The sequence below is a fragment of the Astatotilapia calliptera genome, chromosome 23 (genome assembly GCF_900246225.1).
Source record: "Astatotilapia calliptera chromosome 23, fAstCal1.2, whole genome shotgun sequence".
NCBI lineage: Eukaryota > Metazoa > Chordata > Actinopteri > Cichliformes > Cichlidae > Astatotilapia > Astatotilapia calliptera.
In genome coordinates, this window is record NC_039323.1 from 11,168,431 (window position 1) to 11,192,902 (window position 24,472).

The following is a 24,472-nucleotide window of genomic DNA, read 5'->3' on the forward strand; positions in this document are numbered from 1 at the left end:
TTCAGTTCTTCTTCCACAGGAATCATTGCAACTTTTTTTAATTGCTCCTTGCATTGCCCTGGCCATGCCAACGATGTGCTGATGGTCGGCACGACTGAGGCAGCGCCACATCTGTCTCTTCTCCCTGATGTTTAGCATCATTATTACTGTGAGAGAAAAGATTAAATACAGTCCAAAATCAATACAAGTCATAGATGCATTCAAGTGACACATTTATGCCCTGTTTTTGTTTTTTGTTTTTTTTTACTTTAGCAGTTATTGGAAAAAAAGTGCTGTCCATTCATAGCGCAACGGGGAAACTAGTTTACTCCAAACCCACAGAATTCCTTCCTTAATGTTCCCACTAAATTACCATATTTGCATTTTGTTTTTGTGTCCATCGATTGGTTTATCACAGCACCCAGACAATCATATCTCCGTCAGATATCGTGAGATATCTGTAATTGCTCCATTTGCTCCAGAAAGAGCGCAATCAGGGTGAAAAAAAGGAAAAAAGTTTGATGGCAAATCATTTCCGAACAGCGCGTATCTCTTTCTATTAATTTCGGCAGACACAGGATTGTTTTAACACCTTGCCGATCGTTGATTGTCCCGTGACTGTGTGTTAATCCGCTGAAGGGAAATGCAGAGGCTTTTATTTTGGTTTTGTTGTGGTTGTTCTTTCAGAGCGCGGCCGCTGCTCCCAGTCCAGTGATGGGCAACATGCCACCCAATGATGGCATGCCAGGAGGACCCATGCCCCCGGGCTTCTTTCAAGTAAGAAAAATGACCTTCCGTCTGACTTCATCCCTCACCCACCCCCACAATCACCTCCAACCATCACCCCTCCCTTAGCCATGGCTAAACCTATCCCTCTGTCTCCTCCTCCTTTTTTTAGCCTCTTTAGCTGTCCTAATCCCTGTCCAGATGTGTTCCCTTCTCTGTCTCTCTGCGTCCATCCCATATGTCCATATGCCCGGGATGTTAACTCCTGGTGCTCTGTCTGCTGCTCTAGACTCTACCCGTAGAGTTTTCTGTGTTACCGTGTGCTTTCCAGAATATGAAATGCCTTTGCAAGTGAAGGAGGTGTTGGGTTTGCTGGGAGGGGAGGAAAAAGCAGAGTGAAGAGGAGGCTATTTTCTCTGGTCTGTGTTGCTTCACTAATTCCTCCTGTCATCACTGTTCTCTGAGGGCTGTCTCAAAGGCTGACGAGGTCACTCGCACTCTTTTCTCTGTTTCTGTCACTCTCACATATTCAAATGAGGACATATAGGAGCCTTATTTGACACTGTGACACACATTAAACTCGTAACATTTACAAAATTGAGGTTTTAAAGTAACTGTACCCCCAAAGATATGCTGTGAATTGCTGAGGGTGAGAACAGGAAATCTGAATTGGCTTAAAGCAGCTTTTCTACAGCAGACAGTTTGAGTAAGAAAGAAGTCACCAGCAAATATGAGATTTTTCACATTATACCATGAGCAATTCAGGTGAAACGCCTACGGAAGGAAGAGGGCATTCATCCCCTGCAAAAGTTTGATGTCATTTAGCGAAACCCTGGACATCTTCTTGTGGAGTGGAGCCTTTAAAGGAGTAGTACAACATTCAGCCAACTCAGCTCCATTTACTGACAGTTTCCACGCAGTCTGTAGGTCACGTAAAGGAGCTGTCTGCAAAGACACCAAAGCAATCACAAGGTTGTTTTTGGTGGCTTTCAACGCAGCAGCCGAGAGCAACCCTTTCCCTCTGGTCTGTAACCGAGCGTTTTTCCCTAGCGACCATTGGTTGCCAAGGAGTTGCCGACCGGCTGCTGAATTTTATTGGTTAGAGTTTGGAAAAAGTCCTCTCTGTCCAAAGATAACAAAGCTCCTTCAATCGCTAATGCTAGCTAGAAGGGTTGTCCTGCTAACCATGTAAGATCAATAACTGTCAGCAGAATATTGAATATATAATATTCAGTCACCAGATCCCAGCCTCGTGCTCACATTGGTTGATATATATATATATATATATTCTTTTAAATTTAATTAATTTTCCTTAAATTAATAAACAAAGATGTTTATTAATGCATTTATTGTTATTTTATTTTTAAAGTTTTATTTTTGAGATTTTTGTTTGTAAATCCCTGTGATGTGTAAGAGTCTTGCTAGCGTCTCAGCCATTTAAAGACTTTCTCCTGAGTTAAACATCAAACAGGATTCGGCTGACCAGGCAATGCAATAAAATTACAATACGTCTTTAAGAATAATACTTTACTTTATTAATCCTTTGTGAGTATAATTAAACATGCTCAGTGCTGTAAGCATGCTGCACAAATTTCCTCTCACTCTCTGTCTATAGCATACCTGATGTTTCCATACGTACAGTTTGAGTACAGCCTGTTTTTTCTTGTTTGATTGGCAGCGTGTCATGTTCTGTGTGTGTGTGTGTGTGTGTGTGCGCGCATGCATGTACATGCTGGGGTGGTAGAGAATGTTAATGATGTATGAGCAGTGAGCAGGCCAGGGAGAGAGCTATCTGATGGTGTTGCGTGAGTGACATTGCTTTCCATAAATAGACCCTGTGTGCAGGGCAGACAGACAGACAGACAGGATGGGCAGAGAGGAGGAGAACAAGGAGGGATGGATGCTGTATTCACTTTCATCTTTTCTTCTCTTTTCATCCATCCTTCTTCTCTTTCTCCTCCCCTCTTCAGCTCAGATTAGCTGAGCAAAGCAGGAAAAGGTGAAGAAAACAAGAAAACAAAGGTGCGAGCACAGAGCCTGCACAGTGCACCGAGACAAAATGCTTCCAGTGCCACTGCAAAGATTTCCCTAAATCAAGCTCACACTGTTAGTGGTACAACAGCATCCTTCAACATGAGCCAGAGCCGAAGCCCCGCTCATTGCTTTCTGTAGGTAGCTGACATTAATTCCCCATTGAACTAATGGCTGCGGTCCACGCTGAAAGTGCAGGCTGCTGAGAATTCTGCATTGCATTTGTTCATTCAAATGAAGGGGAAGCTGTTTCACCCCCCCCCCCCCCCCCTTCGCACACATTGTTGAAATTGTGCTCGTGTCCTCAGTCACTCCTGAGATACGGTTAGTCGAGTGGACCACAGTCTTGCCGTAGAATTGTGAATGGATTACATCGAGCTAAGCGAAATTTCCTCGGCGTTTCGGTCATTTCTCATCTGAACTCTGGGTCGGCTTCCTTTCCCACCTTCTCCCTCCCTCACCTTCTCCTTCACACGCCAGGTATCCTTCTTCATGACATTTCTTCACTCTCTCCATTTCCCTTGTTTTTGAAACTATTATTTCTCACACGCCGCTTCAGTGACACATGCTTACTCACCGACTGTGTGTGAACTGCTCGTGTGTGCTGTGTGTGTGTTTTTTCCCAGTTGCTCTAGCATAGCAATTAACATAGGTGACCCCAACACTGTTATTGGCTCCAGTCCTGGGAGAGAGGGATGAGGGGCAAAGACAGGACACTGGAGGAAAATAGAGATGGGAGGAGGAGGGTCTTCGTTCATGTTATCCTAATGTGTAGCTCACAGGGTGAGCCTGGCATTCGGGGGTGGGTGCGGGGGGGGGGGGGGCATCATTTAGGCAGAAAGACAGAAGAAGAAAGAGAATAGAATAAGTGTCTACACGTTTGGTGTGTAGTCCTTCGTCTCTCAGCAGAAGTCCATCGCTGCTGCATCATAGCCCTCTGGGGAGGGCAAGCAAAAGGGGAGATGACACGGGGGAGGAGGGGGGGAGGGAAAATTAGGGACGAGAGGCAACAAGGAGAGATAGAGGAGGGTGGAGGAGGGGAAAAAGAAGAGGACAGTGAGATGTCAGGGGAGTCTTTCCAAAATCTTTTTTTTTTTCAAATGAGAAAATGAACATTAAATGATCTGAAGCGCCTCGCTCTCGAGCTGCTTCTGTGATCTACACACGACACGTAACGCAGTCAAAAACACAGAGCGCACTCTCGTAGGGGTGTAAACCAGCCGGGGTGGGGCATCCTCTCTCTACTAAACTGGAATTGTTCCTCTTGCCAAAAAAATAAATAAAAAAGAGGATCGAGAGTCAAAGGCTGTGCAATTTACGGCAGGTAATTGCAGCTCTTCAGGGACAACACGAAAAAGCACAACAAGAGGATTAGGTTTGATTACACATTTAAGAACAAGCAACCCAGGTATCAAAGGCAAATTTAAGAACCTGTTCAAAGCTGACACATGGCACGCACATGGCGAATTAGGGAGACATCTGCGCTCGGTAATTTATTTATCAAAGGTAAGACTGGGCTCGGGGTTCAGTCCGGTCAGTCGTATTACAAAGATGCAGATAAATAAGGTGAAGTGCTTCGGAAAGTGAATGACAGACTGCAAACCGTACAGAAGTGATTGAGGAATAGCATCTGAAATATTATTTCTTCTGTTAGGGCCGGCGCCGGTCCTTTAGTGGAGATTGCGGACTTTACAGAGGGATAATCACAAAGTTGCCCAAAGTTAACAAAGTGAGGTGTAACAGTGTTCAACCTCTCAACAAAAACCACCGACATATTTAAAAAGTTATGCAAAAATGTTTAATCTGCTTTTCTAACACATGTGAAAAAGCAGCGTGAGTGGAAGACACAGATGTCAAAGGACCCAGACGAGTCAAAACTTTCCACTGAGAAGAGGGACTCTGCTTATCCTTGAGAGGACAGCCACAAAGATCATACCCAACAATTCCCCTTGAATGACAGACTTTAAAATGAGAAGCAGTACTCGGGAAAACCTTTTCTCTGCATCGTGTACCTGCACTTTCCTTTAGACTTGGCTCATGAACATTAATGATGAATGATAATAATGAATGAAGCCGTTTTCTCCTGCTGTTCATGCTTCACCTCCACCATCACGTGATTTCATCTGTTTAGAGGCAAACATCACATGTTTCTCTGCGTGTTGGTGAAAGAGCTCAGGTCCTGGTGTAGTATTGCTTCAGTATCTTTGTAGACTGTGTCTGCATGTCGTAGCCGTGCACTGCAACCAGAAGGCAACGAGCTGTTGGCTTTTTGGAGGACGGCATCACCTCGCGATGAACAACACGCAGAGAGCAGAAGAATGTGGGCGAAGCAGTGGCGAGCAGCGTCGCCACCACGTCCTGCCAATGAGCACACTTCCGCTATATTGCGTAGCAGCCCCCTCTCCCCATACGTGGCAATTAAGTTGGCAATACATCGCTGCTCCGTCTGGAAATTCACAATGGACAAAGACCTTCTTTGTCGTTTCGTGAAGCTGAGAGTTAAAACAACGTAAAGTGTCCCTGCTGCCGTTGTTTGAGGTGTGCTTTTGTACTGCTTTGTGCTTAACTCATTTGTTGCTCCTTTCGAAAAGACAAATTTTCAGCCAGTCAACATTCGACCAGCACGTAGCATCACGGCTGTCGTACTGCATGCTTTTGGCTTTTTTGGAAACGTGTCCCTGCGGCCTCTACATTGGTTGAATTCCCACAATCCTTCTCACAGATCCACACTGGTGCACCAATGGTTGGGCAGAAGCCTTAAGCACCAACAGTGAAGTAAGCATGAATAGTTTTCATCAATTAAAAAGCAGGTGGCTCCATTTTGGGGAACTTTCCATTGATACTCATGATTACTGAGGCCATGCCTCTGGGAGGGGGGGGGGGGCATATCGCCTGTAGCAGTACCCCTTGTTCTTGTTGCTAATTTTTCTTTTCTGACTCTGGACTCGTCCTGCTGCTGATCAGATGCTTCTTGGCTGTGCCGCCTATTAATGTTTAAAACCTCAAAAACCTTTGCACGATACTGTAAATAATTTGGCACCGTCCCAGCGGGTTAACGGCTATCCTCCGGGAGAAAACACTCCTGATCGCGTGCTCCCGTCTCTGAGCTGACATGTTGCCATGTTGTATAGCATGAGCTAGCAGGAGACCCACTGCTGCCACTGCTGCTCTCTCTGGAATGTTAGCAAGGAATGACAATGAGTGTGCATTCAGTGTGTGTGTGTGTGTGTGTGTGTGTGTGTGTGTGTGTGTGTGTGTGTGTGTGTGTGTGTGTGTGTGTCTGTGTGTGCGTGTGTGTGTGTGTGTGTGTGTGTGTGTGTGCGCTGCTACTCCTGGCTTTGTTTGTTGTGTTCAGTGATGCAGGCTGCTTTGTGTTCTCACTCTTTGTGTGTGTGTGTGTGTGTGTGTGTGTGTGTGTGTGTGTGTGTGTGTGTGTGTGTGTCCAGAAGTTTGACAGAAGTTACACACTGCCCTCTAGTGTTGGCAGCTATAAACAGGTGAAAAACCCTCAGCAGGCTGCTACTCTTCCACCCCTCTCTCCCTCGCTCTCACTCTTTCTGTTAGTGGTCCATCAGGGGCAGCAGTGTGGGTCTTCCTTAAGCTGAAATGAGCGGTGAGGAGGCGAGGGGGTTGCGTTGATGGGTTTGTGGTACTGTGCCAAGCTGTTATCTCCTTAGCCGGGTAGAAAATGATTTTATTAATTGCTTCATTTAACGCTCCCCGTGTCCCCCCCCCCCCTCCTCCTTCCCCTCTCCCACACGAATACACAAACAACGCCACACAAGCTCACGCACACTCGCACACTCTCCAAGCAAGCTACTTTTCAAACTCGCCCTGCATATACCTCCACGACAGTTGAAATGTTCTCTCGCTCCCTCTCTCTGCGGGGACCTGTAGAGGGAACAGTAGAGCCATAAAGGCCATATGCTGGCCCATTCAGATGTAATAGCAGGAAGGCCTGGGGAGGCCCAGTCAAAGGAGCTACGCTCCATTATGGTACATTATAGAGAAGAACAAGAGAGGAGCACTGTGAGTGTTTCTGTGTGTAGTTTCTGAGCAAGTGTGCGTGTGTGTGTGTGTGTGAGTGTGTGCGAGAGAGAGCGTGAATGAGATTGTGTATTATCTACCCTGCAGGAACAAAAATTTGTTCTCACAATCATCATGTTGAGACCTCCATATGGGGACGAGAAGATGGTCCCCATGTGACCAGCTGGTAAAACTGGTGAAAGTAGTTTAAGGATTACGTGATGGTTATGTCAAAGATTCAGGTGAGGCAGGAAGCGCTCATGGTTATGTGCGAGGGTACGGCTCTGAAAGATGAATGCAAGTCAATGCGGTGTCCTCTCGAGCGACTGAAACTAGGCTGTGTGTGTGTGGGGGGGGGATGAGAATCAGACTGCTGCAGCTGGGTCAGTGCAGTCAGACCCCGCAGGGGTGTCTTGTTAGACACACACAAACACACACACACACTCTGGCTCGGCAACAACAGTAACCTCTGAGGTCAGACAGAGCTAGCGCTGCATTAGCCCCAGTGTGAACCTGCTGAGAGACAGAGCGAGCCAGTGCAGCTGGTGTTAACCACCCAGAACATACACACTGCACACGGAGTGGCAGAAAAAACCCACAGTGTTACCGGCACAGACGTCATAACTGTGCCGGCACGCCATCTCTGTGCTGCATGTACAACTAAATAAACACGTCCAGGTTTGCGTGTCGCGTTGCTGGTTAAAAAGTGGCTTTTGTGGAGACTTGACTACGTCTCAGATGATGATGAGATTAATAGAATCAATGAAAGGTAAACTGACACATCTCACAGGGAGAGGAAGCACCTGTCTGAAGAGCCCTGCTGCTGCTTCTGCCTTTTATAAAGGGTAACAAGTCCTTGAATACGTGCTTCTGCTCATGAGCAGTGTTATTTTCATGCGTAAGTACGAGCTCATCTCTCCTGCCAAAATCTGTGCTCTTGTATGGCGTACCTGGCAGTGCAGCAGTACTGTATCCGTGCTCGTGGGAACTCGCTTGTTTCGAGCTGTCAGTCAGGCGTGTTTATCTTTCCGCTGTAGTTCCAGGTTCCTGGTGTCGAGCTCTGTGGCTTGGATGGCGGAGCGCCGACAGAGCACTCACACGGGGAGGGTGGAGCAGTGAGCCGGGTGGGAAAGTGAGGTAGAGCCGGAGGGTGGATGTACCTGCTTCTCTCTAGCTCCGATGCAAAAGAGAAGCAGGTACATGTGCAGCTGCCTCTTACATGGAAAGCGATGCACATGAGTGAAGAGGCACGCTTGTCTAACAGCTGTGTGTGTTTAGCTGAAAGTCAGTCAACTGAAACATCATCAGCAGATATGATGATTGATGATTTTGCTCTGATAATTAAAATTAAAAATTGCAGCTATTCGCGAGAGAGCAGTAGTATCACAATGTCGTGCAAACGTATGTATGCCAAACTTATTCTACAAATTCTATGTCTTTCTGATTGGCTGCCTCTTGCAAGCAAAACTATTTGAACAGCACTGGGAGGAGCTTCTGTGCATACAGCCAGAGCTGTGATATCCCTGCTCAGGGACATCACACAAAGCCAGGAGTAGAAAAGAACAGTCTGAAACTGAGCACTTAGAGCAATCTGAAGCACGCTCACATTCATACCTACAATTTAGAATAACCAATTAGTGTATTGTGTGTGTCTTTGGACCATGGGAGGAAGCTGGAATAGTCTAAGCATGTCAACAGGAAAGCCCCACCCTGCCAGTGGATTCAAATCTTTTTGCTATAAGCGCTAACAACCACTGTACTGTAGTTATAAAATATATTAGTATAATAGGTCCACTTTAGGCAAGCGTGCAGAATATTTGCATAAAGTTATGTTTATTTTAGATTTTTATACATTTAATATTTAAAATTGGCCCTTTTATTAGGAGAAGTGTAATCTAGTGTACAGTGGTGTAGCCAATAACTGTGTTGGTGTCTATTTGAGTAAACTGCACTAATACTGTCAACCAGCGAGTGTCAAGGGCACTCCCATAATCCTTTACCTTTAAAATGATGTTAAAGACACACCTGTTAAAGTAAACCCCCCCTCCTCCCCCCGGCAGCCCGCTTTCAGTGCTCATACTGTACCTGCAGCCCGCTTTCAGTGCTCATACTGTACCTGCAGGTATATCAAAGCCAGCACACACTTAGCACCTGAGACAAGATCCTGCTATCACCTGTGAAGAAAGAGGGAGATCTTATATTTGCACTCACCGCCACTCATCTTGCACACATGCTCACACACACACACACACACACACACACACACACACACACACACACACACCTGTAATGTTATTTGATAGCCAAGTGCTTGACAGAAGCTCTGGCAGACTAGCAGATAAGTCTGGTCTGGCGGTGGGTGGTCCCGTTTCTCCACATTGATGCTAGTAACAGGTTTCTAGCGGTGTGACTGCTGCCAGAGTCAGATGATGCTGCTGTAGTACGAGACGCGGAGGTCAGAGTTGACGTTAGTCCCGTGATACGGCGTTACTTTAACGTAGAGGTGTTTGCTGTGAGAGATTAACTTATGAGTGGTTTCAGCTCATTTTCTCTAATAATATAAACTGAAACTGTAATTCACATAGCAGTGATTGAGTCTTCAGTTCAATGTTGATTTAAATGACAGAATAATTTCAGTTATTTTCAGAGGGGGATTTATTCTTCTATTTCATTGCCATAATGATGTTTGATTGGGTTTAAATATTTGGCACTTCTTTGGAGAGTGGAAGTGAGCTCCAGAATTAAGCTTGCTTTGGCCCTTGATTCTGTTTTGGACGGTTTTAACTCTGGCAAACCGGATCAAGTGTCATCACGGCAGAATTTAGAAAAATAATACCACGTTTGAAAATACCCTGAATTATCCTTTGGCAGCAGTGCTGTAATTGAATGCTGATTACAGGCCACTTCGTGAATTGATCTGACCCCATCCTGGCAATTAACAATTCCTGTGCATGGAAGTCAATGCAGCCCTTTGAAAATGTCAGTGACAGATCTTATTAGAAGCATTCTTTGTTGGTGTAACAGATTAAATATGATGGTTGTGAAGACATTCTACATATTTACAGTGAATTTTAATTTTTAATTTTCTCATTTTGACCTCTGATGAAAGAGATAAAGGGGCCTTTGCCATTGTATACGAGCAGCATGTTAACAAAGGATTGCTTTGTGCACAATGAAGTGAAGTGAGGCAGAATTAGAGTCCCAGTAGAACTTTGGTCATCTCTTTCAGATCATTTACTACTTTGTCTCCTGTCAGTATCGTGTTTTTCAGATATTATGCCATACTTATTTTCCTTACTTATTTTCCATACTGATGTGTTTCTGATTTCCCGTAATAATGTCCAGGAGAGCTGTTTGAACTGAATGTTACATACCGGGAAATAAAGTATTTCCCTGTACTTCAGCATTAGCATCAGCTACATAAAACACGCTTATCTCATTGAAGTAGAGTGATAAATTGTGCTTGTGTAGTTGATCATTTTTTAGACTCAGGAGAGTTTATTGAAATTAGAGCCTTTTAATATACAAGCACACCCCCCAAAATACTAAAGCTCCAGTTATATTTAACGCAGTGGTGTGCAGTGACTTTTACAGCAAGGCAAGCGGGGAGACAACCAGCGACCAGAAACTCAAGAAGAAACACAAATGTTCTTCCACTGGACCACATTAAAGCCTTTTCGAGTTTTTCTCCTGTCCATCTTTATTCTTATATACATGCTGACAGCCCTGTGCATCTTGCAGCACTCTTCCCAGACATCTTCACCTCTCTGCGTGCTGTACCTACCCTGAAGTATTCTAAAATATTGTACTTACGTCTGTAGTGTCATCAAACTTTTTGGGATTCGCTGAGTTCCCGCGAATTCCTAAGGAATTTTCCTTTATTGAAAGCAAGAAGAAATATTATTAAAAAAATGTCAGCAATTACCAAACTCTATTATTGGCAATGGTAAATAAAGTATCAAAAGTAAAAGTACTTAGTGTGCAGAAAAACATTCCCGAACATGTTATATGGATGTTAATATAACATCCATATGATGGATGTGAATGTTATTGCTGTAGGTGTTTAAGGTTGGGTGAATTTTAAATGTTGTAAATACTATATGCTAAGTATATTGCATTTAGTATATTAAATTAAAACGCTTGAGCAATGAGGGCCATGAGTAATCACCACTTAGTGATTGCCTCCATTGTTGATTGTTTTTTTTATATAAACTGTATAAACAAATGATTTCTCAGAGATTCTAATCTGCCTTACCTGTTAAACTTCTTCACATTGCACTCTAACCCCTCTAAATTACACTTGTTGGTATCGGTGGTTAGTAAGAGAAAATGATAAATCTGATGATAAATCACAGAGGGTTTGTTTAGTTGCTAAACAAACAGGCAGATTGAAACTGATCTCAGAGCAGTGAAAGCAGAGTCAGCAGCAGATTGTCTATGTGTCGTATGGACTGCGAACGCCTCTGTGTCCCCTCAGATGAGCTGGAAGAGTTAGCCAGAGTGACAGAAGTGTGAGTTTCTCTGCTTAGACTCCTGACCTGAACCTGGATAAGTAGATAGATGGATGCAAACAGATGAGAAGCTGTAGACAGAAAGTTGTTTAAAATAAGAGAGATTGGTTTCAGGATTTGATTGATCTCTGCTTTTAGATTTCACTGTTCAAGCACTGCTTGCCTTGCTTGCCCTGATGGAGTGCCGCTGATAGATTTCCTAAAATCTGGCCAAGCAAAACTAAACCAAACCTATAACTGCAGTACTCACATTAAAAGTGATTTATTGAAGGTTGATTGCGCTAATAATGTTTCCCCAGAAAGATTTGCATTCATTACATTCTTGAAGCTCGTTTTTTAAACAACTTTAAATCTGTTCTTCACCAGGGTCCCCCAGGATCTCAACCTTCACCTCACACGCAGCCTCCTCCACATAACCCCACTAATCCCATGATGGGACCTCATGGACAGGTAAGAACCAAACATTTATCCAGTCTGTCACTTTGCTTGTAGGTTCCTTCTTGAGCCTACCCTTGATTCCACTCGCTCACTCGCTCAAATAACAGTGAAAAGTGTACAAACCGCACACAGGTCCCTTGTGCTAACAGGCAGGACGGGCAGCATCCACAATGGTGGATTGGATGAATAATTTAGCTGTGTTGGCCCAGCTGTAAAGAGCGGAGGTGCATCTGGAGGGCCTCCTCTCTTCCTCAGCCCAGCACTCACCATCCCGTAGTCCATCAATAGACCATTAATATTGCAGCACAGCCTGACATTGTGCAGCTCTTCATGCACAAACCCACCACAACACGGTCAAAGGAGGAGAGAAGAGGAGCCGAAGAGAAAGCCGACTTAGGTGACGAGGGTACAAATGAAAACGGTAGTGAGTCGGTTCTCACTTCGAGGACTAATTGTTATTATATAACTCATCTTCCACTTGCTCCAACCGCACACACCCGGCGACACACAAAACATGTAGTACATAATTATAATTTAAATGCAGTCTCATGCTGTATTTGTGTTGTGTGTGCTTATCTCTGTGATAAGATGATGATACAAACATCATGCGGCTCATGCTCCGTGACCAAAACACCCAAGTCTTACCCAATCAGCATTCAAATCTGCACGTTTCCTCTTGATACTAAAATAGTTGGACTGACTTTTATAGTTGGACTGACTTTTGAATTAATTCTTATCGTCTAACATCGAAATGTGGTCCACCGGGCGTGGATATTTGTAGTTGTAGCAACGTATTCTCAAAGGTAATTCTGAAAACCATCTGTCTCTGGTGTTTTACATTATTCACTAGTTGTGCGCCGGCTCTGTAATGCATGTCCCGGCCAGCCTTGTCTTGTCCCCTCTCTGCTGAAACATAGTGAACGTGTCTTAGGTTTCTGGTATGAATCACGCAATCCAGGCAGAATCTTTGTAGCTAGACTGCCTGCGTATGCGAGGTCGGTAGTAAAATGTCCACCACCGAATGGCACAGAAACAGAGACGGGGTATAGAACTACTGCTTTCATCCAGCCGTGTGATGTTAATGCCCCCCCACCCGCTGCAACATTATTGTCCTTGTATTGTTCTTCTGGTCCAGATCTCTATCCTGCATGTGTTTTTTTCCCCATCTTCCTAACTTCCCCTTTACCTTTATCCTAATGGCATTTATCACCTGAGGTCTTACTTTCCAAAACTTAACAACAAGCCCCTCCTTACTTGGAAACAGAACAAAAATACAGCATGCACATTGTTCTTCAGCGCAATAGCTCCCCCTGTTGACATCCAAAGATAAAGCCTCAAACATGAGAAGGTCAGCTATAGAGAGTCAGGTTTGCTAATCATCTTGTGCCTTATGTCATTTCAAAGTGTCACTTGTCAAGAACAGTTTGGCTCTCACCTGAGGGGAAACATATGACTAATCTATTTTACATGGAAGTATTCTTGCTTCCGGAGAGCACATTTGTACACATTTTGAGAGACTAATAGAAGCTGGTTGAAATGATATTATTATCATAACATCAGTTAAATTTTTTATAGAGATCTGTGTTTATTAGTTCTCAATCAGAAGCACCAAAAGGCAGCGTACACTGTGATTTATGGATGCAGTGTTTTAAAAGCAGAATCTGATGTTCGCTAAGCTGGTAATGACGGTGGCATGCTGAGACATGTGTACTGTGATGTTTTGTGTATTTTTAATATGTGCAGCACTTTCTATCGTTTTATCTCAATTTAATTTCCGTCGTGTGTTTAATGACTCCCGCTGCAGTCGTTTTACAAGCCCTGCTATAAATAAATATTGTCATAATATCCTTATGATTACCTTGTTTGTTTTATTTACTTGATACATTATGTTAATATCTAATCGTGCCAGTCCCTTTAAATTGCTTTTCTTTCGATGCTGATTTCATTAAAGTGAAGCCACATTCTGCACTAACTGCACTGTGGCTTCTTTGTGTTTTGGGGCATAACCGTAGCTTTGTGTTGTCATTAGCACAAACATATTTGAAGGACTCTCAGTCAAGAAATGTACATGTGTGTTAGTGTTTTGGCTTCTGATCATTATTATTTCATATTGTGGGCCACGTAGAGCCCATTTTGTTCTGAATTGGGCCAGATCCTGAATCCTGAATTTGTATAGTAGAAAGCAAAAAAACTGCCATTTCATTGTTTATTTACTTTGGTTTAGTATGAGTGGCCATGGAGAAGGAAAAGCTGCAAAATATCTGAAAATACAGTTAAAATTCCAAAACGTATGGCATCTTTCACATTTTCCAAAGCTGTCCGGCGGGCCGAATATGAGTTTTTGACTGACCACTTCTGGCCCCCAGGCCTTATGTTTGCCATCACCTGGAATAAAGTTGTTGTTTTTTTCTTCGCTTGTCCTTTCTGCAGCCATTCATGTCTCCACGGTACCCAGGTGGCCCAAGGCCTTCCCTCCGTATGCCAAATCAGCCTCCCGGGAGCATCCCCGGGTCACAGCCTCTCCTTCCAAACAGCCTGGACCCCACCCGACCTCAAGGTACTGACAGCCATAGTGTGCTGTTTTGAAGAGAAACTTTATATTGGCTTCTAAATGAGAATCTTCTTTCTTCCTCCTGTATTGATTTGTTATTGATCCAAGTGGTGCTGCCATGCCAACATTCTGTTTTATCACAGGACATCCAAACATGGGCGGTCCAATGAGAATGAATCCCCCCCGAGGCATGGGAGGCATGGGCCCACAGGTAAACCACCAGTGTTCTTTTACACAAACGACCAAATTAGTCATATAGAGTGAAACACAAAGGGCCCCGTTACTAAAGCAAGTCACGACAGTGGATAGTGTCCTTCAGCTCCACCAGCCCACTGCACTCCCACTCAGCAGCTGCCACACAGCCAGGTTTGGTGCCTGGTCTTTAGTTTATGAGCAAACTCTGTGTTTGGTTGCCCTTCATTAGGGGCTTCCATAAAAAACAGCTATAATGTCAAAGCAGCAATCTATAAACAGCATGCAGATAATCCTTCTCCTTTGCTGAGCAGGAATTTTGGTTCCGCCAATCTCTTAACTTTGCCTTTAAATGTCAGAAGCGCTCTGACGCCGATCTTGGCTGCGACCAGAGCCCACCCACTGCTAACGCCAGTTCTACATGTTAAATCCTACTTGCTGACTCCCACCTAGAGAGACAGAGACTGAATGCTTAGAGTGCTATGAGCAAGCCACCACCAACACATATTTTTTTAAAAGTGGTGCCAAAGACGGTGCTGTCGGTTTCCTTTTATCACTTTAATTTGTGTTAATGTTGTTTTTTCTAATACATAAGATGCTTAAACAGCAGCGTCCTTTTGAATTACCATTATAAGACAGCTGCTTCATTCTGCACCCAGCCACCGCGCGCACACACACACACGCACACTCTCTCCCCGTGCCCTTCGTCCCCTCTCTGTGCCACCCTGGCTCGGTGACTTTGGCAGTGAGCGTACCAGCAGCTGGTGTGGCATCTGCTCGACAAGTGTAATCGTCTGCTGAACAAAACTCTTCCTCTGAGTGGAGCTGCTCTCTGGCCTGCCCCCCTACTCACTCACTCAGTCATACACACACACACACACACACACACGTGTCCAAAGACACACGTGTAGCGCCAGCCAAAGCAGCCCACTGGGCAGCGATGAAAACATACACGCAAACACGCGGGAGGGCGCGCACACATAGAGACACTTACTGTATACAGAGACTCACAACATGTGCAGAGTGCGCAGGCTCTTCCACACACAGCTGTCCTCTTTCACGCGCAGCCCACACACAGCTCATACATCCACATAATTAAACACTAGTTAGTGGGAGACATGATCGTCGCTGACCTTCATTAAGATTCAAACCTTTACACAGAGCAGGTGCGAGGCTCTGTGCTGACTGTGTGTTCATCTCTTTGTGCAGAACTATGGCGGAGGGATGAGGCCTCCTCCAAACTCCATGGGGCCAGGGATGCCCGGCATGAACATGTTAGTAGACTGTTTTTCTTTTTATGGCTGTAAATTCTGTATATACTTCTATATGATAATGTTTACATCATCTAAATAACAGGCAAAAATAGTACTAATATATTAGAACCCCCCAATTTCCTCTCAAACCAGCTTGGTGACAGATGAGGGAAGAAGAAACATCCCACAGAACCATCAGGCAGAAAAAAGACTTACACTGAAAAGAGATATAAAGACTTACACTGGTTTAAGGTAAAAGTAGAAAGTCAGGATAAGCTCTCCGATAAACACAGACTTAAAAGATGTCACCGACATCAGAGGCCTTGTATCCTGGCTTTACTCTGACCCTGACACAATAGGTCTCAGGCTAGGCACCGACGCATACGGCAAAGAAATTTCAAATGAGAAGAATTAAATAAAATAGTGCTGTATAGGGTTACAGGGCATTTTCCTCATAATGCGCATGCACGTGAGTTTTAAGACGTCCTGCAGGAGCTCTGCACTTCAAAGTCACTGGGCCTAAGAGGGAAGTACAACAGAGTGTCATCAGTAAAAATACGGAAAGAAATCCAGTAACCATGAATGCTGTGACACGGGGGACGTATGTAGAATCATACTGCAGCTACAAATGAGCCCCGAGCCACACCGTGCTTTATGAGTGTGGATAAAGAGACATAGTAGTTATTGATAGGTGCAGCCTGTTTGAGAGATAATGTGAAAATCATTATAAAGCTGAGCCAGACACCCACAAGGCACCAGAGTTTGTAAAAAGTACTGTGATCAATTGTGTCCAATGCTGCGCTCGAGTCCAGCGGTGCCAGATAAAGAGCACATGCCTGCTCAGAAGCCACTGGGAGATCGCTGGTGACCTTCGAAAGAACAGTCTCTGTGCTGTGGTATTTACCGATGCCAAATAGAAACTTTGCAAAAGTGGAATTATTTTGTGGAGCAGAAACATGTAGCTCAGACACCTTTTCTTTCATAGAGTTTCTTTCGACAAAAGGCAGATTGGAGATGATAATTCTCCAGGAAGGTGTGATCCACGTTAGTGTGGCTGCACAGAAACAGTCAATGAACTTTCAACCCCAAAGAGTAAACGTGGCACTAAAAAAACAACAAGTCGTCTTCTGTTTCAGAGTCTCAATGCTTGTCCTGTGACTGACCGTCACGCCAATAAAAAAGTCCCTCAATAAAGTTCCCAGAAAGCAGAACAGGCAGGTTTCTAGATCATTTCTGCACGTCAGCTGATGAACTCTACTTTTGCAATAATCTCTAGAGTCCACGTACATAACAAATAATAAAACCTCCCCTTTATCCTCGTACCTCTCTGCATTTCAGGGGTCCTGGCGGAAGAGGTCCGTGGCCGAACCCCAACACCAACTCAGTGAGTCACACCCTCTCACATCTTCACGTCCACGTGACCGAGTGCATTTACAATAACTGTGCTTCATGTTGTGTTTCACCCCGGGTCTCTCCTCCCCACAGATAGCTTATTCATCTTCATCTCCAGGCAACTATGTGGTAAGTGTCCCGTCACGAACTCGTGTTCGACCACGGGCCATAAATTACCTGTCACGCTGTGATATCTAACAGGCGCGCTGCCATCTAGATGCACTCGGTGCTCATTTCTCTCCCTCGCTTGCTCTCACCCCTCAGGGTCCTCCGGGGGGAGGCGGCCCACCAGGAACTCCCATCATGCCTAGCCCTGGAGGTGAGTTATACATTTCAGTTTCCCTTCTGGTTTCTGCTTTGATCCAGTGCTCACTGAAGGAGGGTTTGTCTAAGAAACATCAAACGTGTTCTCCGTCAGATACACATTTCTCTTTGGGAGACAGATCGGGCTCTAAATACGTGAAGAATTGAGCCTTTAGGAGGAGTTTTAAGTGTAAAACACTGAAAAATGGAAGAAAATATATATTGCACTGAATGTGCTTTTGTTGGAACTCTCAAATGTGATGTTCATGAAAAATCCTTTGTCACACTTTTTTTTTTTTTTAACTTAAGGCATAGAGTGAAAAATACTCGAGTGGAAGCAGAGGCATACAATCAACTGACTAATCCCTTTCAGGTCTGACCCATCAATAAGGTGTCTCTGTGGAGGATTGACTGCAAACAAAACGCTGCGGGCGGTTGTCCTGTAGATGTTCTGTTTCTGATGGCCTGTGAAAAGCTTCTTTTTGTGTTATATGCACGCCGCTATTGTGATATGTTGCACGGCAGCCCTTTGCAGTCCTGTTCGCACCTACACTGAGAAGGAAAACATATTCCACTGCAGTCACACACACACAAAAGTGCTCACCTCACTCTGGAATTAGCCCCCTTCCTCCAGTCACGACAACAAAAGCCGCATTCAGGAACGCTAATGGGCAAGATTTCTCTACCCCATGTGCCGTGCATGCGCTCTGTCCATCTCTGCTCCTCGTCTTTCAGCTCGTCATTCATCTTTCTCGTGCTTTTCTCAGTTATCTGCTCACAAATTTCTACCTGCAATGTCAGATCAAGGTCACCTCACTCTTCTGAATCTTTTAAGAACAGACCGACTCGCACGCGAGGAGCGACACAGCGTGTACTGGTTGATGCCAAGTTACCAGGGTGTCCGTATAACAACTAATCTTCTTGTTACAGGAATAAGATGGGTTTCTTTGACTGTGCGTTGCAGAGAGCAGCGAGTGCATTGACTGGCAGAAAGAGGAACTGATGTTTTTTCAATTTCTTCTTCGGTGGTGGTCTTTGTCCTGTACTGTAGCAGAAACTATTACACCAATGGTAAAATTGTTGCTGCCTATGTGTCTTCAGTTTTCCCCATTCTTTACCTCAAGGACCAAAACTTCTTTCAATAATTTTTCATGGATTTTGCATATAAAAAGAGGCAGTTTACCTGTAAGTGCTTCCCAGTCTGGGAGGAGTGAAGCACAGAGAGCCTAAACATCCACCTGCTCTTCTGTTCGTAGATTCAACAAATTCAAGCGAAAACATCTACACAATGATGAACCCCATCGGCCCTGGTGGTAATAGACCTAATGTACGTATCGACGTTTGGCTCAGTTTTCATATATTTATTTATTTTCCTTTTTATAAACCAGTCAGCTAACATGTCGTGTTCCCCAAGCTGCAAAAATACTGAGAGACAGTACCTTATTTAGCTGTAGCTGTTTTGTCTTAAAACCCTCTGATGGTAATTTTTGATCTATTATATTGGACTATAGAAATAAAAATAACCGACGTGTCTGTTTTTTGTTTTAGTTCCCAATGGGACCAGGTCCCGATGGGCCCATGGGTGGAATGGGTGCTATGGATCAGCATCATATGAATGGATCACTAGGTGCGTACCTAAAGATGCGGTACAGTAAGCTATGAGCCCATACACTGAATCTTATGACACTCAAAAGCTTTTAGAAGGTGGACTCTGCCCTCTAATGGCAGATCAAGGAAGTGTTGTCTCAGTATTGAGCAAAGGGAAAATTGATTAGTGGGGCAGTGAGTTAGGCCCATTGATCCTGTTGATGTATGAGACATGATTGGTGAAGCCAGCTGAGTTAGTGCTCATCTGTATGTGTAACAAATAGCTTAATTAAAAGCCATTAGTTGTTTAAGTGCAAGCAATTTCTGCTAGCTCTGGATATCCTGCACTGACACTGTTTTTCTTTTTCCTTTTCTAATGCAGGCTCTGGTGACATGGATGGGTTGCCAAAGGTAAGACTGTCCATGCCTGCGTATCTCTCTTTGTCCGTCTGTATGAGTTCTTTATTCTCATTGGTGCGTTTCGTCCACGTTTGTAGAATTCTCCCAACAATATGGCAGGCATGAACAATCCTCCCGGCACTCCGCGGGATGACGGCGAGATGGCAGGCAACTTTTTAAACCCATTCCAAAGTGAAAGTGTGAGTAAAAAAAAAAAAAAAACCCTCAAAGTGTTTGACACAGATTCCCGCCGGCATGAGACTCACTCACGCCCTCCACGTTAGATGATCGTAGCTGCCAATTGTCCACGGCAACCTGGGGGATGGTTTTCTAAAGACAAATATAGATGGAGGTCTGAAGTGATCCATTTTAGAAAGCTGGCAAGTCCCCTGCCGTCTCAGGCAGGACTCATTTACCACCAGACTGAAGTGAGACGTTTTTCAAAATTAAGACATGACAGTCACGTGAAACTACTCCTTTTGCTCCAGAACATTCTTATGTTAACAGACTGAGAGCTTTGAAGATGTTTTACTATGAAAACTCAGGGTGGAGAGTGTAACGGCACAAAAATCTTCTGTCAGCGTGAAATCTCACCTCAGTGCAGATATGTGGCTGAGCTGAGAGCTGTGATTTTTAAATATGGAGGGCCTCAGTGTTACTACAAGCTTAGACGTAGCTTAGACTGGACTTATTTGGCTTATTTTTGTTAACATTAAGAGACAGAGCAATGAAAACCTTTCATTTCCTCATTGCTCAGTTCAAATCTGTGTTCAGATGCCACAGATGATCCATATCCTGCTGCTGGTGTTTGTTAGTTTTATTAGTTTTATTGTATTTTTACTGATCCGTGCATGTTAATCACAGTCTCCTGTGAACTTATGAGTTAGCTGTCAGGAAACCTTGTAGTGCTGCCTTGCTTTACGATGATAAGAGCTAAATTAACACCGTGTTGTTTTGCACACAAAAGTCTCCACGGTTTGGAAATCTGCCCCCTGCACAGTCCTTCGTGTCACGCCCCATGTTCCCAGCTTTGTCCGACTCTCTCGCAGAAACACAGCATGCACACACACAAGCATGGACAATAACACACATCATGCCTTCTCTGGTGCATGGAGCGATTGCCGTAGCGTGATTAATGTCAGACTGTACCGTCACTGTGATCTGAAATTCCCTCACATTTTCTCTCTGGGCTGGGCTTCGCTCTGCTTGCTGAGTTTACTGACATACAGAATAAACTAAAAGGAGCTTTGTGTACTGTTTGCTGCTGAAGGCTGGTGGATTTGACATGGCATTTAGTTTAAGTAGCTGAACTGCTTTTATATTAAACTGGATAGTGGAACAAGTTAAATATAGTATTAGCTTATCTTTTCTCTCTTGCTCTCTTTTTCTCTCTCTTTACAGTATTCACCCAACATGACGATGAGTGTGTGATTTTTTTTTTTTAATCTTTTATTTTATTTTACTTTTTCATCTCCCTTTATCTCAACCTCCCTTTCCCGTCCACCCTGATGCGTCTTGCATTACCCTCCTCCTCTTCCTCCTATTCGTGGATGGTGTGCTGTGCCACACAGCCCCTGGGGATTCCCCTGGAAAGCAGGATTCGCCTCAAGGCCCCCCATCCCACCAACACCTCCAAACTGGGTGTAAGAACATGAAAAGGCCTCCGAGTAGCAGGAAGGATCTCGTCTTCGCCCCGTCGAGGGTCCGAGCGCCGTGAGACCGCGAACCTGCCCCTAGCGTGTCTTTCTCGCATCCGAAACCTGCCCTAGTGGGTGACATCCAGGCCCAAACGAGACGCCCCTTCGCATTCAGCTCCGCCCCGCCGTCACCCTGTTCTCACATCAAGCTGATTAAAACTGACGAGGGCGCGCAGCAGTCCTCCGACCCGGGGCCGAGAGCCCTCATTTCAAAAGCTCTGCTCCTGTGACAGGATTGGTTAAAAAAGATGAACTGATGATGTCATTTTGGGGCGAGAACGGTTTTCATTCAGTGTTTGTATTTTTTGTTGTTGCTGATATTATTGTTCTAATTTTCATAATTGATATCGTTTGACTAATGTAGTTATGATTTCCTGTAAAGGGCACATTTTCTCTCAGCAGCAGCAGCGACGGTGACAGAATAAGCACACGCTCGAAAAATGCACAATGATTTTCTGTTTACGTGATTTGATTTGTTGTTTGTCTCGTTTCTGCCGCCGTCAGCCTCGCGTCACAAACCTCCTTTAATGTTTGTCTCCTAAATGTGTTCCCCAAACTTCACGGGAAGAGTATCTGGGTAACAGAGTTGTGTTTTCAGGTACAGTGTGTCTGTAGATGCACCTGACGATCACACGTCTAACTGTACTGTCTTAAAAAGTAACCCTTCTCCTAGCTTCCTGCTCTTTTGCTGGTAGAAAATGGCTCCGATGACACCCTGACGTGATTGTCAGCTGCCATTTTTAATTCAGAAATTTTGTGAATCCACTCGTCTCCTCTACGGATTGGGTCTTTTCTGTAAATGTAACATATTTAGCTTGTACTGTGTTTTCTTTTCTATCTTTTGTTTTAATTATTTGTTATTTACAAGTCGTCTGTGACTCCTGGAACGTGTTTCCCTACCCTTCATCCTCTTGCTTTGTTTGATTTCACTGTTTTTATGGACTCCAAGTGGCCCCTTTTCTCCTCCCAGGATTCATTCTGGTCCATCCAGCAACTCCTTTTGGGCTGGAAGCAAATGTGGGAGACACTCGTTTGGGTTGAAATCACAAATCCTGCTGGGTCCACCTTCTTAACTGTGCGTTAAATACCTGCCTCTGTGGAGTTCCCATCAGTGAGTCCCACATGTGCGGGATAATGGACCCGTGGGAGCGCTGATGATGGGAGTTGATCGTAAACCATCTAAAGAAGAGGATTACTTGCAATCAATAAGTTTCCATTTTGTTTTTAATTTCAAATGTATGAAATTGATTAAAAAAAATAAAGCCCATAGAATCTGCACACAGAAACGTCAATGTCACACAGTACGCTATTTAATTTGTTTCTGATGAACGCTCGCGGTCACCGGTTCAGAGGGTGAACTGTTTCTTTCAGTTGCTTCGCAGCTGTTTTCAAACCAACGACAACTGAGCAACCAGCGTTGCCTCTATGGGTGGTGGTGATGTACTTCTCAATTTCCTGATATCAATGTGAACAGTTTGTACACAGCGTTAAACAGGGACATCTCCAGGGTCTGGCCGTCGGTGGCCTGGAAATCACTCAGTCCAGTGTTCCTCCTATGTAGTGACACACGCCTCCCGCACCCCTCCCCCCTCCTTCCACACCCCTCACCCTTTGATTTCCCTTTTTGTAAATACTGTATAATGCATTTTGATATCATTGACATGTTTTGATATGTCAGTCACTACCAATGAATACAGCTGAAAGTAAATTATAAATAGATCTGTCCATGTTTTTCATAGTGAAAGGATGCACTGACTATTTGGCTCATGTGGCTAAATTTCTAGAATACAGTAAACATGGCTAAATGTATAGAATACATTGACACGCTTAATGCAGACCATACGCTAAAGGCGTGCGTGGCGGGGAGGACGGGACAGAGAGGAGCAAAGAGCCGCCGCGTCCTCGCTCTGCCCTCCACTCCTCTGTTTTGGTTTTGAAAAATCGTGTGAATAGTTTTTCCAGAAAAATGACAAAAAAGGGCATCTTCTCACAAAAAAAAACATGTGACCTCATATTGCAGTTTTTAATATGAAGGATTTTTATCAATTTAAGAAACTTTTAAAAAGGAAAAAATACTTAAGGAAACCTCATTTTAAATTAAGAAGATCAAAATGTAATACTTATGGGGAAAACTGTGTCCTTTGCTATTCGCTCCTGTAATAGCGTTGTATAGTTTGAAGCTCTCTCACTGATCCTCTCTCAGTCCTCTGTGTATATCGATCGTCGGCCATCTCTGTACTTCTATTGTGATGTATAATACTGTACCATTAGGAAGATTTGCTGGTCGGGCGGAGGGGTTGTATTGAGACGGGGAGGGGTGGGGAATTGGGGTAAGGGCGTTTAACGATTCTCCTGTACCGTTCACGGTCCTTTCTGATGACACGGCAGTATTCAATATGAAGCAGTCTGTCTCTTGGGTTTGCTTTGTATTTCATGGTAGGATAGTTCAGAATCTTGTCTTAGGGACTTAGGCGTCTTGTGTAGGTAATAAAGATGTTCTTTGTATGTTTCTTTATATTGTAAAGTTTCTTTAGACTGAAAGAAAAACAGATAATTTGCTTATCAAAAAAGAAACAATGCATCAATAATAAATGTCATTTGATTTTTCCTTGTTGTTTGACTCTCTCTCCCTCTTAGCGCTCATTTAACTCATCTTCCATATAGTCTCGGGCAATCGCTCTTGAGTCATCCCTCGTTTCTTCATATTTTGCTTCCAACGAGCTGGGCTTTTATCATATTTTGAAATTGCGCTTGAGCAATAGTCCTGCGGGCTTTCTGAAGAATTTTCTACGTTTTTCTTTTGACATTGACTACAGATGATTCATTCAAGAGAATCCAGGCTGTGTTGAAGAATATAGGTGGTCATACCAAATTCTTTAAAGCCTCTTCTGTACTGTATTTCCATCTATGTTTTCTACATGTTTGAATAAGGTGCTGCAGTTATTTCCCATTAACCAAGCCCGAGGGGTGACTCAAGACTTTTGCTTGGTTGTGATGATGTTAATCAGTAAAAACATATTTCCACTGGAAACATCTTTTTCCTGGAAAACTTTACATCAGCATTGTTTATTTGTGTTTGGATGAAACGCATGTCTAGCCATTGTGAATATGTAAATCACAGTTTTAAAATCCTTATTCAGAATAAATCAAAACATTAGAGAGCTGCACACAAAGTCTTCATGTGTAAATTCACCCCTTAAATCACTGATACAAACTGTTTTGTTTTTAATTTAATACATTTTGAGTGTTCTTAGCTTTCAGTGTGTTCATCTGTGTTTTAAACTAGCAAAAATAAGTCATTTTATCATTACAAATAGCAGCTGCAGGCGTACATCGCTGCCTCTGAGGTAAATTATGAATAAGCATGAAACATCCAATAAACGTGCA

General features: G+C 43.9%; 1 protein-coding gene across 2 annotated transcripts in view; it reads left to right on the forward strand.

Moving 5' to 3' along the window:
• The window catches only part of ssbp4 (single stranded DNA binding protein 4), an 89,071-nt gene extending 65,378 nt beyond the window's left edge, over positions 1-23,693 (forward strand). Inside the window, exons 5-17 of one of the 2 annotated variants that reach the window (XM_026160143.1) lie at positions 667-756; positions 11,640-11,723; positions 14,142-14,268; positions 14,406-14,473; positions 15,664-15,728; positions 17,046-17,091; positions 17,193-17,228; positions 17,364-17,418; positions 18,659-18,729; positions 18,951-19,029; positions 19,372-19,400; positions 19,487-19,588; positions 20,960-23,693. In XM_026160143.1, the coding sequence (XP_026015928.1) occupies positions 667-756; positions 11,640-11,723; positions 14,142-14,268; positions 14,406-14,473; positions 15,664-15,728; positions 17,046-17,091; positions 17,193-17,228; positions 17,364-17,418; positions 18,659-18,729; positions 18,951-19,029; positions 19,372-19,400; positions 19,487-19,588; positions 20,960-21,043 (936 nt within the window). In that variant the 3' untranslated portion in view covers positions 21,044-23,693. Of the gene's footprint in view, positions 1-666; positions 757-11,639; positions 11,724-14,141; positions 14,269-14,405; positions 14,474-15,663; positions 15,729-17,045; positions 17,092-17,192; positions 17,229-17,363; positions 17,419-18,658; positions 18,730-18,950; positions 19,030-19,371; positions 19,401-19,486; positions 19,589-20,789 lie in introns of both variants that reach the window. The other variant, XM_026160144.1, reaches the window with a different exon arrangement.
• The last annotated feature ends 779 nt before the right edge of the window (positions 23,694-24,472 follow it).